This window comes from Pinus tabuliformis, chromosome 5_1, assembly GCF_031772625.1.
Source record: "Pinus tabuliformis cultivar Carrire ecotype Pingquan chromosome 5_1, CPIR1, whole genome shotgun sequence".
Taxonomy (NCBI): Eukaryota; Viridiplantae; Streptophyta; class Pinopsida; order Pinales; family Pinaceae; genus Pinus; species Pinus tabuliformis.
Genome location: NC_142305.1, coordinates 736570412 through 736587725, shown reverse-complemented (window position 1 = coordinate 736587725; position 17314 = coordinate 736570412). Strand labels below are relative to the sequence as shown.

The window sequence follows — 17314 nt, the reverse complement described above, 5'->3', positions numbered from 1 at the left end:
AGATACAACTGGAAACCGAAGGGGGAGATAAATATACATCTTGGATCCAAAGGCTTTTTCACAGTGGTGTTCACAAGCATGGAGGATAGAGATAGGATCTTTGAAGGAGGACCATACTTCTTTGCAGCAGCTAGTCTCTACATGCGACCATGGACGAGGAACTTTGTGCCAGAAAGAGAAACCTTCACCTCGGTACTGGTATGGATCAGAATCTACTCCTTACCTTTAGATTATTGGATGCCAGAGTCTTTAAAAGCTATAGGCAATAAATTAGGACATTTTTTAAAGATCTCAGAGGCAACTCTGTGAGGAAAGTATACCTCCTATGCCTGCATTTGTGTGGAGATGGACCTATCAGGAGCTCTTCCAGACGAGGTCATTCTAGAAGTCTATGACGATGAATGGGTGCAAACAGTAGACTATGAGCATATCCCGTTTAGATGTTGTAGATGTCATGAGCATGGACACCTATCCAGAGATTGTCCTCTTAACAAAAAGGAGGAACACCCAAACATCAGTAAAAAGAAAGATAATTTAGGTTTCACCAAAGTGGTAGGAAGAGGGAAAGGAGGGGGAAGGAAGACACAAAAGAACCCTACTGATAATGAGAACACAACAAAATGTCATAACAGTTTTGAGATCTTAGAGGAAAGAGAAACAGAGGAGGGTGATCATGAGAGTATAGAGAATCAGGCAGAAAAAGGGAAAGGAAAAGAGATGAGCATGGAGTTTACACAGGTACATAATGAATACATGGAGGAACCTTTGAGCAACATGGAAATAGAAAAATACCATGAAATGACTCAAAGTGAAAGTGGCACAGAGGACCAAGACTTACAGGAGATCCTGGAAAGGGAGAACCTAGAGTTGGAAAAGTTTATAGAACAAGGAGGAAAACAAGGAATAAACTCCATACCTCAGGAGGAAGTTGACAAGGTACAACAGATGTTCCTCAACAAGTCACAACAAATTGTTGTAGGAGTCAAAAGAGGACATGATAACCAGGAAAGTAAAGGAGCTTCCTCAATAGGGTTAATAACTGGAAAACTGACAAAAAACCCAGGCAAGAAGAGAGGGAGGAAGAGACAGAAGGAATTGTTGTTGGAATGTGGTAAACTCATGATTGACTCAGGTAGGATGAAAGACCTGTCCAGTTACTCATTCAAAACCCATCTCAATGAAAATCACAACCTGGAACATTAGAGGACTGGGGAGTAGAAGAAAATAGAGGAATTTAAGCAATAGGATCAGAGAGGAAAAACCTGACATAGTGTTCATACAGGAAACAAAATGCTCAGTGGAGAAGATCAGAGAAAAACATAGAAAATGGTTAAAGAAATATGAATACATTGAGGTCAAGGCAAACAAATCTGCTGGGGGAATTCTCACTCTTTGGGATCCACTGAAATTTGGTATGCTTGATGCGGAAGCATCCAGACACCACCTTTCCTTGATCATCCAACCAGTGGGTGACAGACAATGTTACATGATAACCAATATCTATGGTCCTCAACCAATGGATGACAAAATTCGACTCCTCACTACACTGGAGGATATAAAGAAACGATACCCAGCTTTACCATGGATTTTAGGGGGTGATTTTAACATGATTAAGTCACTATCGAAGAAGAAAGGGGGAACCAGAACGCTTGGTAGGGATGCAACTACCTTCCAACAATTCCTCACCAATATGAACCTGGTAGATTTGGAAACCAACAATGGAATTTTCACTTGGAATAACAAGAGGGGGGGCTCTACCCAAGTAGCCTCAAAATTGGATAGATTTATTATTTCAAAAGAACTCCTATTAAGGGGAGGTTGTCTGAATGCACTCATCCTACCCTTTGGTGGTTCAGATCACTGGCCCATATAGTTGGAAGCCTCTCTATTTGGTAAACCGAGGAATAGCCCCTTCAAGTTCGAGAATGCTTGGCTCACACACTCAAATTTCCAAACAAACATTGAAAAATGGTGGAAAGAGGAGTTGCACCTTAAAGGCACAAAGATGTTCCTTCTACATTGTAGGCTCAAACATATCAAAAGCAGACTCAAAGAGTGGAATAAAAATGAATTTGGTAATATCTTCAAAGCTAAGGGAGAAGTGGCTAAGAAACTAAAGGAAATAAACCAAATTCTTATCACAGAAGGATATACAGATGAAAGGAAAGAGATGGCAGAAGGACTTCAGCATGAATGGGAAAACAGATGTCTACAAGAGGAAATATTCTGGAGACAGAAATCTAGAATACAATGGATTAAGGAAGGGGAGAGAAACACCAAATTATTTCACAGATCCACCATAGCTCACAGAAACAACAATAGAATTGTGAAACTTACTGATCATCAGGGAATAGAAAGGAACACTCATGAAGAGATGGAAGAGGTTCTTGTCCAGCATTTTCAAAGAATTGCAGAGGAAACCAATGAAGATAGATCTCTGTATATAAAAATATTTACACAGTACATTCCTAAATTGGTTTCCAGAGAAGACAATCATAATCTCAACAGACTAGTATCAGAGGAGGAACTGGAGGAAGTCATTACAGAGATGCACAATGGAAAAGCACCAGGCCTAGATGGGTTCAATGTCGATTTTTTCAAAACATGCTGGATAATTGTAAAACATGATATTCTGGAGGTTGTGGAAGACTCGAGAAGAGATAAAACAATCTTGAAGGCTTTAAATGAATCTTTTATAGCCTTCATTCCCAAACAGGAAAAGGTTATCTCCCCAGACGGATTTAGGCCTATAGCATTATGCAAAGTGGTGTACAAAATAATATCAAAGGTGATTGCCAACCGTCTCAAACCACTCCTCCCAACCCTAGTGTCAGAGGAGCAAACGGGCTATGTGGAAGGAAAACAAATTCTGGACAATATAATTCAATCTCATGAGGTGGTCCATTCACTCATTACCAATAAACAGGCAGGCATGATTATTCAACTGGATATCGCAAAAGCCTATGATAAAATTAGCTGGATGTATATAAGAGCAATATTAAAAGCCTACGACTTTGATTACAATTGGATTAAATGGGTCATGGCACTTGTTACCACAGCCAGCTGTTCAATCCTTCTCAATGGTGCTCCCTCCAAAACCTTCAAGCCCACCAGAGACTTAAGGCAAGGTGATCCTCTTTCTCCTTTCCTTTTCATTTTAATGATGGAAGGGTTAGGAAGAGCAATCAGAGCTACCAAGGAGGAAGGAATAATTCAAGGGTTAAGGCTCACTCAAGGAAGGGACATGGTGACACATCAACAATTTGTTGATGACACTATGCTTCAAGGCATACCTACAATCAAGGAAGCCAAAGCTTTCAAGAAGATTCTGTGTGAGTTTGCCATGGTAGCGAGCACAGAGGTAAGTCTCTCTAAATCAAAAATTTTCTTTTTCAATACAGACATATCGATTCAAAGAAATCTTTCTAGAATTTTGGGCTTTCAAAGAGAGTTATTACCCTCAAAGTACCTGGGAGTTCCCCTCACTGATAAATTGTCACACAAGGATAGCTGGGAGCCAGTTATAAATAAACTAAAAGATAAAATCAGTAAATGGACAAACAGAGCCCTAAATCTAGCAGGAAGGCTAGTTCTTACTAAGGTTGTTCTACAATCCATCCCCATCTATATGTTATCAGCCATTCTGGCACCCACTGGAGTCATCACTCAGATTTGAAATATCCAAAGAGACTTCCTCTGGGGAAAAGGGGAAGAAAAGAAGAAATGGGCCTTGGTGGCATGGGAAAGGGTGTGTAAGCCAAAATCCCATGGTGGCCTGGGTCTTCATGACCCTGGAATTCTTAACAGGGTTCTGGGAGCCAAAATCTAGTGGAGATGGCTAAAGGAAATACAGGCCCCCTGGGCAAAACTTTGGAAGCAAAAGTATGCAATGGATTGGCAGGAAAAGAACCTAATAAGAATGACAGGACAAATAAAGGGTTCACAAATTTGGAATAGGGCCTGGGAGAACAGGGCTCTAGTCCAAAAACATAGTTTCTGGGAGATCAGAAATGGAGATCTGGCCTGGTTCTGGGAGGATAATTGGTAGCAGGAGGACAATCTCCGAAGTGAGGAATTAGTAGATATTCAAACAAATACCAGTAACAAAGGTTTAAGAAGGGTAAGTGACTATTGGGATCATTCAAGAAACAATGGGAAATGGCGAATCTAGAAACTGCCAGTTTACAGTGATGTAGGCAGGCCGAACACTCAAGCTACAACCCTTAATGGTCTTCTGGCAAAAAGGAAAATCCTAATCTCAACCTGGACGTTGAATTAAGATGGGGAAAGAACAAGGCCGGTCTCTTCAACCTTAAGGAATCCAAGTGAATAGACACAGGACTCAACCTCCCAAGCGCTAATAAGACTTGGAAAGAACTCTGGACTAGTCCTCATTGGATCAAAATCAAATTGTTTCAATGGCTGGTTCAACAGGGCAAGATTCTAACATGGGATAATCTTAGAAAAAGAGGCTTTGTTGGCCCCTCCAGATGTCACCTGTGTGGTCATCAAGAAGAGACTACTAATCATCTCCTAAACAGCTGTTCATTTACTACAACAATGTGGAACTGGGTGGAAGATGTCATTAAGCAAACTAACAAGAATGTAAATGACATCATTGATACCCTAAAAAATTGGAGGAGGAATTTTTCAGACAATGAAACCATAGACTCAGCCTGGGCACTAACTCCAGGGTTCTTAATTTGGAATGTTTGGAAGGAGCGCAACAACAGGATTTTCAAGGACAAAAGGAGTTCAGTGAGCAGCATCCTCAATCTAATCCTGAAACAACTCAAAGAGACAGTTCACTTCCTAGGAGGCGTCACCACTGGAAAACCCATAGGACAGAGAGAGGCCAAAATCCTAGAGAAACTGGAGTTGAAGGTTTTTCTCCCCCCATGCGCCATAAAGAATAACAGGAATAAATCAACAGAAAAGGCTTTCTGGCACCCCCCTGCTCATGGTTTTCTGAAATTCAACATAGATGGGGCCTCAAAAGGGAATCCAGGAGAAGCAGGTTATGGTGGGGTCTTGAGGGATGAGGAAGGAAACATACAGGTCATTTTCCACAGCTATCTTGGGAAAGCGACCAACAATATGGCAGAGCTCATGGCGATGGAATTATGCCTAGAAATACTGCTCAAGTACAACATTTATAATGTCATCATAGAGGTTGACTCAGAATTTGTCATAAACTCGGTCAAGCAGATAAACGCTGGAGCAGCACCGGAGAAAGTCTCGAATCACTGGCGGCTTCTACAAATCTACCAAAGAATTCAATCACATTTAAGAATTCTTAGAACTCTTCGGTTGGTGCATGTACGTTGGGAAGCCAACAAGGTTGCGGACTGGCTTGCCAATGAGGGGGTTCGAAACAAGCATACAGACTTATGCTGCTGGTGGGAGGAGGTAACGGAGGACAGGGTGAAGGAGGAATGCTATTCTCGGGCCCTCAAGGATAGAGAGTATTACCAGAACCGAGTAATTGATGGAATCTCACCATTGGTCACTGACGGTTAGGAGAACCTCAAACAGTTTTTCAGAGAACATGCATTGTCAATTCTCTAAGGGCGCTTTTGAAGGTCTGCACAAAGGCATAAATTTAAACATGGGACATCAACGCAAAAGGGACAACAGAGAAGATTGGCACAGAAAGCCAATTTCACTCCTTAGGCTTGCTATGCGAAAGGATGAGTCTTCCTTGTTCATTGCAAATAGGGGGAAAAATCAGAGAGGGATATGCCACCCACAATGGAAGCTTTCGGACCTGCCAGTGGTTTCTCAGAAGGATGAGCGAAGCCATTCAACAGATGACGCATGGAGTAGGGTGATGAAGGCTTACCAACATTACTGCAAGGTAACTCATGAGAGGATGGGGGATGCGATTTGGTTTGAGGCCATCAAATCCGCAGAGGACAGATCCATGACCACTCTTGGTTGGGCTAGTAGGTGGGACCGAAAGAACAATACCGCACGAACAAAACCACTATCTTCGCGAGCAATCAAAACCACAAGTGGTTTCCAAGGAAAGCCAACGATTCCACTCAGAGATCAACACGTGGCGGGGGACCGGTCTGGCAAACCACCCTCATCGCGCGTTATTGAGCGGGCTTGTAGACCGCGCGATATTAACTCTAACCGTTGGATCAAGAGAACAAGATCAACGGTCAGCGTTGATCGTGCAGCTTTACATTTTTTTCGCAGGCTAATTTTAGCGCGTGCGAAATTAAATTGTGGGCTTTGCTGAGCGGACTTGGGGTCCTCTTGTCAACTTTTTGCTTTAAAAGTAGGTTAAATTTGGTTTTGGAGGCCTAAGGGCAAGTTTATGGGTTTTTTTGGTTTTTATCCCTCTCCCTATGGGGGAGTAGGCGCACCTTAGCGTCTGTTTGTAACCTGTGTAAATATTTTTTGTCTAAGTTAATGGAAGGAATGTCTCTTGCTTAAGCAAAAAAAAAAAATATTTATTTTTAATAATAATTTATAAGTACAATTTTTTACTTATTCTCACCCCTATACATATGATTTACCATTTATATATTAAATTAATATATTATAATTATTTATTTAAAATATTGTTATTAGTTATTTATTAGCTTACATTTTTCTCTTAATTTGATTGACTCTATTTACCATCAAGATTTTATTTATTTAATGTCATATTATTTAATTGGTTTTAGTATTATTTTATATATATATATATATATATATATATATATATATATATATATATCCGATTTTAAGGTCAGGACTAAGCTAGACATCAAATTGGTATATTAGACCCCCTTGTTTGTGGGACAAGGGACCCACATATATATATATATATATATATATATTATTGGGTATTATTGGATTTAATATCTTTATTACTTTTTAGTTTTATTACTTTGTTTTACTACTTAATCTGACATTTTTTTTCCTTAATATATATATTTACTATTATTAATTTATTCATAATTTACTTTCCCCCTTATTCCCTAATTTTCATTATTATTAGAATTATTTGTTTTTATTAATTTGATTTTTTATATTAATTTGAGTTTTATTTTACTATTATTTGGGTACCTACTAATTTTGTTTTCTTTTTACTTTGCATTCAAGTTAGCTCTTCTTATATCCTTGTTAGATCACAATCTCTTCATATTATTCAACTTAGCTCTTCTTATATCCTTGTGAGATCAGAATCTCTTCATATTTTTCGTCCTCTTGATGAACACATTAGATGGTTCAAAATGCTCTGACAATTTTCTCAATTATGTGATGGATTTAGAAGAGAATCATCTAAATATCACAAAATATTTAGAAGTATTATTAGATATCATAATTAATATATAATTTTTTATTGTGTTGTTTAAGAAGGTACTTAGATATAGTAATTGCTAGAGTGGCAAAGATGTCAACAAAGTGTTTGTTGAAATACCATAAAGAGATACTCACTTGGGGATTGGTAGAGCAAGCAAAGTGTTTGACATAAGTCTTCAAACAATGTTGGATCTAGCAATGAAAGGAGATAGGGATCTGGATGTACAAAAAAAATATAAAAAGAAATTGGATCCATGTCTAGTGAGTCTCTTTGTTTTATGGTCATAGATTTAGACGTTGTGAGAGCGATGGCATACAACAATCAACATCAGATGAGAATACCTGTGGAAAAGATCAAGCTTCTCTTCGGAAGGAGGTAACTAAAGATGGAAAAATGCCTCAGAGATTATGGAATTAAGAGGGATTTCATTATCTCTATAGTTCCATGCTTGATTATTATCTCTATAGTTCCATGACTGAAAGGTGGTGACAAGGGCATTGGGGAATCTTTGACATCAAATATTGTCTTTCAAGGATGCCGTAAGGCCAGACCCTACTATCAAACACCTAAGAGTCTTCTAGGTCAAGCTTTTGTGGTGTAATAATCTATAGAGACCCCAATGGTTGAGGTGAATCCTACTATTAAAAAGTTAAGGACAAAAGAATACAATCGACAAGTGAATATATACTGATTCAATGGATTTTGGGCCTCAATATCGACCTTATGAGAGTGGGTTTACCAGAACTGGTTACAAAATATTGAATTATTTTTTTCCTCGAAAGGATATTTTGTAGTTTTCTTTAGGAATCTTGAAGATAAGAAGAAGGTGTTTGACTCTAGTGTCCTTGGTTTTGGGATCATGTTGGTCTATCCATCTATCCATGGTTTCCAGAGTTTAACCCTCTCACCATAAAGTCTCTTCCTGTTCCTTTTTGGGTTAGGTCCCCAAACCTACCTCTTCAATGTATCTGGCTAGAGACTTTAGAATCTATTCGTGACTCTATAGGCCATTTCATAAAATTAAATGGTGATAGATTATCAAAGGGTTTCATCTCTTTTGTTTGCATGTGTGTAATCAATAAAGGATTACCAAATAAAATCGTCCTCAAGTAGGAGAGTAAGGAGAATTCTAACCAACGGATTATGAAAACAATGCTTTTAGATATAGATCTTTTTTGCAACTTGGGCAACTTTAAAACTCATGCATCTCTTCAAAAGGGGCATTTAGCAAAGTGTTGAATCGTGGAGGTCGTGGATGGCGATACTCGAAGGCATCAATAGGTTCCAAGAATTCTTCATGCCATAAAATGAGCTCCCAACAATAGAAGACATCTACCAACAACTATCTTCTCAAGATCTTGATCAGTGGCACTGTTATCACCCCAAGAAACTCTCCTAGGTTTGATATCAGAGATGCTCGGGAACATTACAAACTCAACATAAAATGTTGGAAAATGGTGGATGAATGAAAGAAATGTTGCATATTCAAGCCAGATAACCACTTCTATTATGCTTAACCCCAGACATGGGTGAACACCCCCAGACTACAAGGCTTTAGACCACCAATTACTCACAGTTTAAGGAAAATGTGATAATGGAGAATACTGATCACACCAGCAGATGCATAGGACCCTGTGATGGCCAGCTGCAACCAGTTAATAGGTCTGTAAATCTATTTCCTAATGCACAGACAGGATGACAACTCTTTGGCATTAAAACAACAGAAACCTACATACATATTCAATGGTACAAGCTAGATTCTAACAAAGAGGTGGGATGATATCCCCTCTAATGCTAAACACCAAGAGTACATGAAAAATACATACAGACACAGCCTGGAACAAAGAAGAAGAAGTGGACAGTGAGCAATTAACAGGAAAAGAAGCTTGCATTAGCTAAAAAAGAAGACCAGACGCTGCAGGTATCACAGTGGTTACAGTCTCCAGAAGTTGAACCTTACATCAAAATAACATTCATCAACCTATTTAACATTCTGTTTCTAGGTATATATGGAGTTTTATTACAAAAATCTATGTTATACTATGCGTGGAGGTGTCTTAATGGACCACCAACCACATTAATTCTTTGAAATGGGCCTCTGCTATAGTTTGACTGCTTTAATGGATGAATTTGATCTTTCTGGTACTTTGCAGTCCTTCCTGAACAGGTAGAGTGTAATATGTACAAAGCTCCATGACTGATTAATGTGGTTATCTGCCTGAGGTTGTCCATTTTCTTTTTTAAATGCAGTGGTTGCAGATTGAATGTGCTAGGTACATGTAATTGATGGTTGATGTCCTTCACGAGCTCGAAACAATAAAAGGAGTGAAGAAAATATGGCGGAGGCGAGGACAGGAGGAGAACAATTAATGGCCATCGGATCCATGGATGAACGACGGAGATCACATCGAGAGGAGCTATCGGGAGGAAATATGGATGGAGGAGCGAAGGCCGTTGGATCTGGACGCGGCAGATCTGACGGTTGACGGAGGCGGAAGATGCATGGCGATTAACAGGCAGGGGGCAGGCGGGCGATATTCCCCGCACCACTTACGAATTAGCGGTGGTTTTCGTATGAGGGCGTGCGATCAAATAAAAACACGACGCGTGGCATATGAAAACCACTGCCCCCGCGGGTTAACGCACGCGCAAGTCGCGCGATCGGGGAAAGCGCCCACCATTGATGACTCGATGGACGGTCGAATGGCGGGGACATACACGATGTTTAATGTGCGGGGAAAAGACGAAGACCGTTAGATTAAAGCGCGGCAATCAACGGCTATGGTCACGGTAGAAGGTTATATGGGCACGGGTCCATAGGTTAAACGCCCAGGAACTAAAGAAAAGGGTTATGCAGAGTTTAAACAGATAAAACAGAGGCAGTATGATCTTGGCGCCCGGGAGTTAAAGCAAACAGGTTTATGCGAGGTTTTAGAATAAATAGAGATAGCGGGGGGGTTAGGAAATATGAGTGGGGTGAAAGGGAATACAGGTTTATGAAGGATTTTGGAGGAAACTAAGAATAGCGGAAGTGATGAGAATATGAGAAAATGAAGGAGGGGGAAGGACAAGACTGCAACAAGTTTTATTTTAGCATAATACAACATGGCAAAGCTGTCCTTGACCCTCAACTGTTCAAAATTGTAGCAGAGCTAACAGGCACCATCTTAACTCTCTATAGTGAAAAAACTCTTAGTAAAAAATTATAAAAGATCATCAATTATTATTGTACTTGCAACTTGTGGGCAAAAGTGTAATCATGAGTCTGACCATTTTGATAGCTAGAAAGATTTATTGAATCTGCAATGAATTTTTTTCAAAAAAATGAGGAAATGGCTCTATCCGTTGCTCGGATGGGTGGCAATGTAAGTTTGATAGCTAAACGGGATACAGGAGAAAAGGAAAAAAGAAAAAACTTGAAGTATTGTGGTTACTAAAAAGAGAACATTAGAAAATGTACTTTGTATTCTCTAGCGTTGGAGTTCTTATGATATAATATGTTTTTTTGGAATTAATAGAATTTAATTTAAAAAAAATTAATAAATAGTTGTTGAATTGAGGCTTCTGTGATCCATATTATTTATAAGTAGAACTTTGGCGTAAATCACATAAAGAGAGACATTTGTCGACGCGTTTCGAACCAACCAGTGTGGCTCATCGTCAGGACAAGTTGAAGAAACAGATCCAGCTATGCATGCTAAATAGTCTGAGCAGAGCCTCCAACGGCTATCTTGATCAACGGCTAATTTTGACTTAAGGACTGTAGTCAAAAAGTCAAAATGATAATTTAATGGGAGTTATTTAGATTATATAAAAGAAATAATTATAGATGTTGATTCTGCTATTAGTTTAATAAGAATATTGACTTATAAGGGAAATAGTTATATTAAGGACATGACTTTTATATATATATATATAAAATATAAATATATGTGAGGCAATTTTAGCATGATAGTTAGTTATAATACCTATATATTATTAGAAAGTTAATAATATATATATATATATATATATATATATATATATATAGATAAAAGTTAGTTGAAAGGTATAATATAAAATGTAAATTAAGGGGAAAGGGTCAATATATAAAAAAATATATAAGGTAGGCTAGTTAGCTATAATAACTAGAAACCTTTAAAAGAAATAATTTTAAATGGTGATAACTTCTTGGTCGGTTAAAATTTTTCTTATTTATATAAATTTAATGGTAATTAATTAGATAAAGGACCTTACTTTCATAAAAATATTTATAAGGTAATTTAAGGTGATAATTAGTTATAGTAATTATATAGTACTAATCTAAAAAATAAAACTAATTAAGAACGTGAAAATAAATAAATAAATAAATAATAATAATAAATAAATAAATTATTAAAAATAATAATAATAATAATAATAATAATAATAATAATAATAATAAATAAATACATAAATAAATTAATAATAATAATATATAATATATAATAGCTACGATCATATTAATATAATAATAGTTATGATTATATCCATTAATATCTATCAGGAAGAAGTAAATAGAAAGAGCGCCTAACATAAAAAAGAAGGAGAAGGACCGGAAAAGGCCTAAAACAAGAAGGACAAACCCAAACGAAAGCAAAGAAGATGAGAAAGCGGGGGGGGGGAGGGAGAGAAAGACTAGGATGAAAGGGCGGGGATCCAACATCTACTGATCTTCCAGCCGTCATCTCTATTGAGATTGTTCGGCCTTCTTTCAATCTCAATAGCTTCCCTGAATTTACGATGATGGAACTGAGCAACTTTGGCGACAACCTTGGCCTCCTCTATACACACCTGATGCTTGGTCTTTTCTGCATGCTCTGCCAACGCTGAAGACTTGGATCTCCCATGTCTTAGGTCGGCTGCATGTTCGTTGATCCTCTGATGGATGGAGCGCCCTGTTTCCCCAATATAGGGGGTCCCACAAGAACAAGGGATCAAGTAGACACCCTTCATGTCCTTAAGGTTAATGGGATCTTTCACCGATCGGAGGGAATTGCGGATGGTGCTGAGGGGCCTAAAGGTTGAGGGAATCTCATACCTCTTAAGGATCCAAGCAATCTTGTCCGTGGTTCCTTGGACATAGGGAAGGACACCTAGACGGCGCTCTTTAGGCTCTTTCTTAAATAACGCATTCTTAGAGGCTTTACGGGAAGCCTTCTGACCTAGGCGCCTAGTATATCCATTTTCCACAAAGACATCAAGGAGATGGGATCTCTCTTTATCAAAGCTCTCACTATCAGAAATCCTAAGGGCACGAGTAGCGAGGGTGTTAAGAACACCCATCTTCTGAGCAAGGAAATGATGGGAATCTGCATGAAGATAGAGCCACACTGGTTAGTTTGAAACGTGTCAACAAATGTCTCTCTTTATGTGATTTACGGCGAAGTTCTACTTATAAATAATAAATAGTTTTTATAAACTATATAAAAATATTACACAAATTTGTTTTAATATAAATTATTTATACAAATTCAAATGACAAGTGCTAACACAAAAAATTAACTTTCATTATTAAAAATAAAAATAAATTTATAATAAAATAAGTTGTTTATTTAAAAAAAAAATATTAAAAAAAATTATATATTTTGGAACAGAATTATCCCATCTAATTTTTTAATTAAAATAAAACATTTTTTTATATATACTTTGAAAAATAAAAATATAAAACATATATATATATGGTTTTCTTAAAATTTGAATTCATATATACTTTGAAAAATAAAAATATAAAACATATATATATATGGTTTTCTTAAAATTACTTTGAAAAATAAAAATATAAAACATATATATATATATATATATGGTTTTCTTAAAATTTGAATTCAAAATTTAATTCTATATCAGCCAATTAATTTACATTTCATGAATATATATACTTATATATATATATAAAAGTGGTTTTCATAAAATTTGAATTCAAAATTTAATTCTATTTTAACCAATTAATTTACCTTTCATGAATATATTTACTTTTACTTGTATTATAATATATTATTAAATATTTTCAAATATCTAAAAACATTTTTATATTTGTTAAAATAATATTTAAATATTGAAATTTTAAAATATATTAAAGATTATAATAAATTTTATGGAATGCTAATGACATTATTATTAAATAACTTTGAATTTGGTTTCCTTAAATTATATAATCAAATATCAAAGGCAAATCATTATTATACATTAAATATAACTTCAACACAAAATCTAGTAAATAAGTTAATAAATGAGAAATTGATTAATATTTTATTTTATCATAATTTTACAATATCTTTTAATGTGTTATTTAAATGAGATTCAATAATTTCAAATTTATTTTAAATAATAAATATTTATTGATAAAATATATATAATAAATAAATTGATCTAATATTTATAGTTAAAAATGGTTGAAAACACTTATATATTTAATAAGAAGGCACATTTAAAGATTACTCTATAATATAAAGTTTGTGAGATTTAACTTATTCCTAATTTAACCAAAAAAATTAAAAAATTGTCCACCACAGCTCATAAAACAAAATTATGAATATAAAATATAAACATTAACCCTAAATTTTATCACACTTCAATGTAAAAGTAAAAATCAACATCAATCCAAATAATAACACAAAATAAACCCAACATTCTTTTTAACAAAATATTATGAAAAACTTTTTTAAATAAAACAACCGAACCCGCAACGACAGGAGGAACAGGGTTCTCTCACCCCGAAAACTATTCTAGGAATACGATGATACCCTCCTATTATTATTATTATTATATATTAATATATTAATGAGATACGTCACCAGCTATCCGATCTTGATTGAAGTGGAGGTTACACAAATCAGATCGGCACGTGATCAATAAGGATTTTGGTTATCTGGCTTTTCATCTCCTCGTTGGAATAGTCAAAGCCGTCTCTGTATTTGTAGATGAATCGGAGACCTCGTGCAACTTCGAAGACGAACTTCTTGAGACACAGCGCCACGCCGTCATGTTTTACAAATTCCCAATTTAATTCCATCGCTGTCAGATTGAGGAGCCCAATGAGATGATTCATTGCATCTTCCTCTGTACATTCAGGCTTCTCTTTCAAGTAGCACTCTATACCTGAAGCAAACTCCCCACCATCCTTCTTCGCCTGGATCACCCAAAAAGAAATATAATGAAATTATTAGCAAATGAGTAAATTTCTGCAAATTCTTAGTCATACGTTAAAATAATATACCTGGAAATCCTTTGAGTCGTCGACCAGTCTGGCCGTCAATTCCACAAGCTCATGGATCTTGGATGGAAGGTGTATTTGCTCCAGAATGTTGTCAGGTACAAGTTGCCCCATTAACAGAAGCGAATACAAATTTAGTATACACATTCCAGAGCTGGGTTTGCCATTCTTCATGTAATCGTCAAAGGTAGGGACATGTCGAGCCGCCATCCATTCGGACTCTTGCATATACCCTTCAAGGTAGCGTTCCCACTGAGCAGCCAATCAGTGAACACACGAATAAGTTAAGAAGAATATTACAAATGCATTAAGAATATTAATAGTGATTTCTCTTCAAAATGTTTTAGTTGTTTTTTATATCTTCGTAAATACATACGCCTGCTTTTCGTATGTAGGCTGACATATCCCGTTCTTGCATTTTAGCAACTTCAGCATTCAATTCATTGGATGTGTTGAAGAAGAATTCCAGAGTAATCTTTATGTAGTCTGGAAGACGGTCTTGTAATGAAAGATCCCATCTGTAAATGCCATAAACAAAAGAATAAAACACAAACTCAAAATTGTATATGTCCAAAAAAACAAAAACCTTTCCCAAATTTTCCTTTAGTAATATTTTAGATCAAAAGCTGCACAACCTGCAACTACGGCAATGGTGGTTTATAAGTTATAATTTATAGCTTTTTCTCTTAACAATATGTTTTTGTTGGAATATATTTCTGTACTAATCATATTCAAAGTTTTTTATCACTATTTCAAATTATTTAATGTGGTTGATCATCAAAACAAGATGCTGAGTCAAATCATAACAACAGATTAAATAGTGATAACCATTAAATTAAATTGATTTTCAGGGTATTCTTGACCAGTCCGGACAACACAACAAGCAATGTCGGCAATTGAAGATGTTCAGAAACTATGACAACATAAAGCCCTCAATGTTTTTGTGTTGGATTTGAATATACTAAGAAACTACTAATAAATGGATTGCCTATTTCTCCAAGAGTTTCTATAATTTAAACTTGAACTCACCGTTTGACTGCATCTGTGAAGATTTTGAGTTGTTCCAACGTTCCGTGAGTATCATAGAGATCATCTAGAACAGTCATCAGTGTCGCAATTTTTGCGAAGGCGATTCTGCTGCTTGAAAACTCCGGTTCGAACGTGCCTATAACCATCCAAAAGTAAAATTCCACGTGACGCTTCCGGTAGAAATTCTGCTTCTCTATATCCGATTGTGACCACCACCTGTGAACACAATAGACGCGGTATGAATGCAGCACTAGGGCATATCAAATTGTATCAACGATTCTCAATATATCGGAATGTCTAAGAACCACCTTGAGAGAAGCTGTAGCTCTCTTTGATGTGCGGATTGCAGAATATTGAAGTCCAATTTAGCCAACTCTAAAACTTTTTTGTTCATAGTTGAGCTGAAGAAAGTAGGTGAAAAAGAGATTAGAGAATTCATAGCAATTATTGATTAAAGTTGAGGATTAAGTACAAAAGCAATAACAAGGTAATTACTTAAGCCATGAATTGTTTTGTCCAAATATTTCGATGAAGCTCCTAGCCTCCCATCTCGGCACACTGCAGTACGAAGGAAAATCTAGGGCATACCTAACCTGGGTAACAGTAATCAAATCAAATCAAGCTTTTGAGTCTAAATTCAAGAATACCGTACATCACATCACGTGACAAGACTCAAAACTGGTTACCTCTCTTAAAAGGCTTTCACCCACTTCCCTTATATCCACTCTCGTCAAAAGTTGGTTTAGATATTCTGTTGCGAATGCCTTTGCCTCGTCCATCACCTTTTCTCCGGGAAATGAAATTTCTGAAGCCCTAAGTAACGTCAACATGCATCTCACTTCTTCTTCTTCAACAGTGGAACTGTGGAAGAACAGCCCATTTTCGTTCTTGAAATTCTCCAAGACAGCTTTTATAGCCAAGACATAATAAAACATGTGTTACTTCATTATGCTTTTACAAAATATTAAAACTCCCCTAATAAGAAATCAACAGTTGCAGGTATCACCTGAGGATACGTTATATCGATGGAGTCGGAGAGCCCGAAATCCCAAGGCTGTAGCATTGAGATCTTTGGTGAGGGAATCTCTTGATCCAACACCGATGCCTTCCAGCTCGTTCCAATATCTGCTCACAACAGCGGATGACGGTTAGCCAAAAGGGTATGAAGAACCATGTTTAACCATATATTAAACATCAAATTAGTTGATATGAATCTAAACATTTAACCTGTACACGTAATCAAGAGCAGCTTGTATTTCATGGTGAAAGTGCCGATCAATTCCTAGACATTCAAAAATGTCAACCATCTGGAGACGTTTGATTAAATCATCGTTGCCATCTCTCATTTCACTCAAAAGTAAATGCTTCACTTCTTCAATCATCTTTTCACAGCGTTCATGATATTCAAGTGCCTGATTACCATGCAATGCCATACATTTTGAAAAACAAATTATACAAAATAAAGAAGAGATTATAAAAGATAGAGATTTTCCGTCACTGATTGAGATAATTTATTGACATTCAGTTACCTCATAAGGCGACTTAAGAGATTGTATGAAATAGTCGTCCCACAGATTTCCATGATGATGAGTGTTGATGGAGGATCCGTTCACCTCGGCAGATAGTGGTGCACCTATAGAAATTTGAGCCATTACTTCACCTAATCCAATCTTGTATCTGTTAATACAAGTCTTAGCCGTTCGATTGAAGTGATAAGAGAACAATCTCTTTTATAGGCCTGGATCGCTGGC

At 36.6% G+C, this 17314-nt stretch overlaps 1 protein-coding gene across 1 annotated transcript; it reads right to left on the bottom strand.

Moving 5' to 3' along the window:
• Positions 1-14153: 14153 nt before the first annotated feature.
• On the bottom strand, positions 14154-17314 carry LOC149167049 (longifolene synthase-like). The gene is made up of 10 exons (XM_089431448.1): positions 17093-17314; positions 16791-16975; positions 16570-16688; positions 16250-16470; positions 16059-16156; positions 15872-15964; positions 15564-15779; positions 14911-15052; positions 14538-14786; positions 14154-14450 (listed from the first exon to the last, which is right to left on the bottom strand). Exons 1-10 carry the CDS (start codon positions 17213-17215, stop codon positions 14154-14156), a joined length of 1743 nt encoding a protein of 580 aa, XP_089287574.1. The 5' UTR covers positions 17216-17314.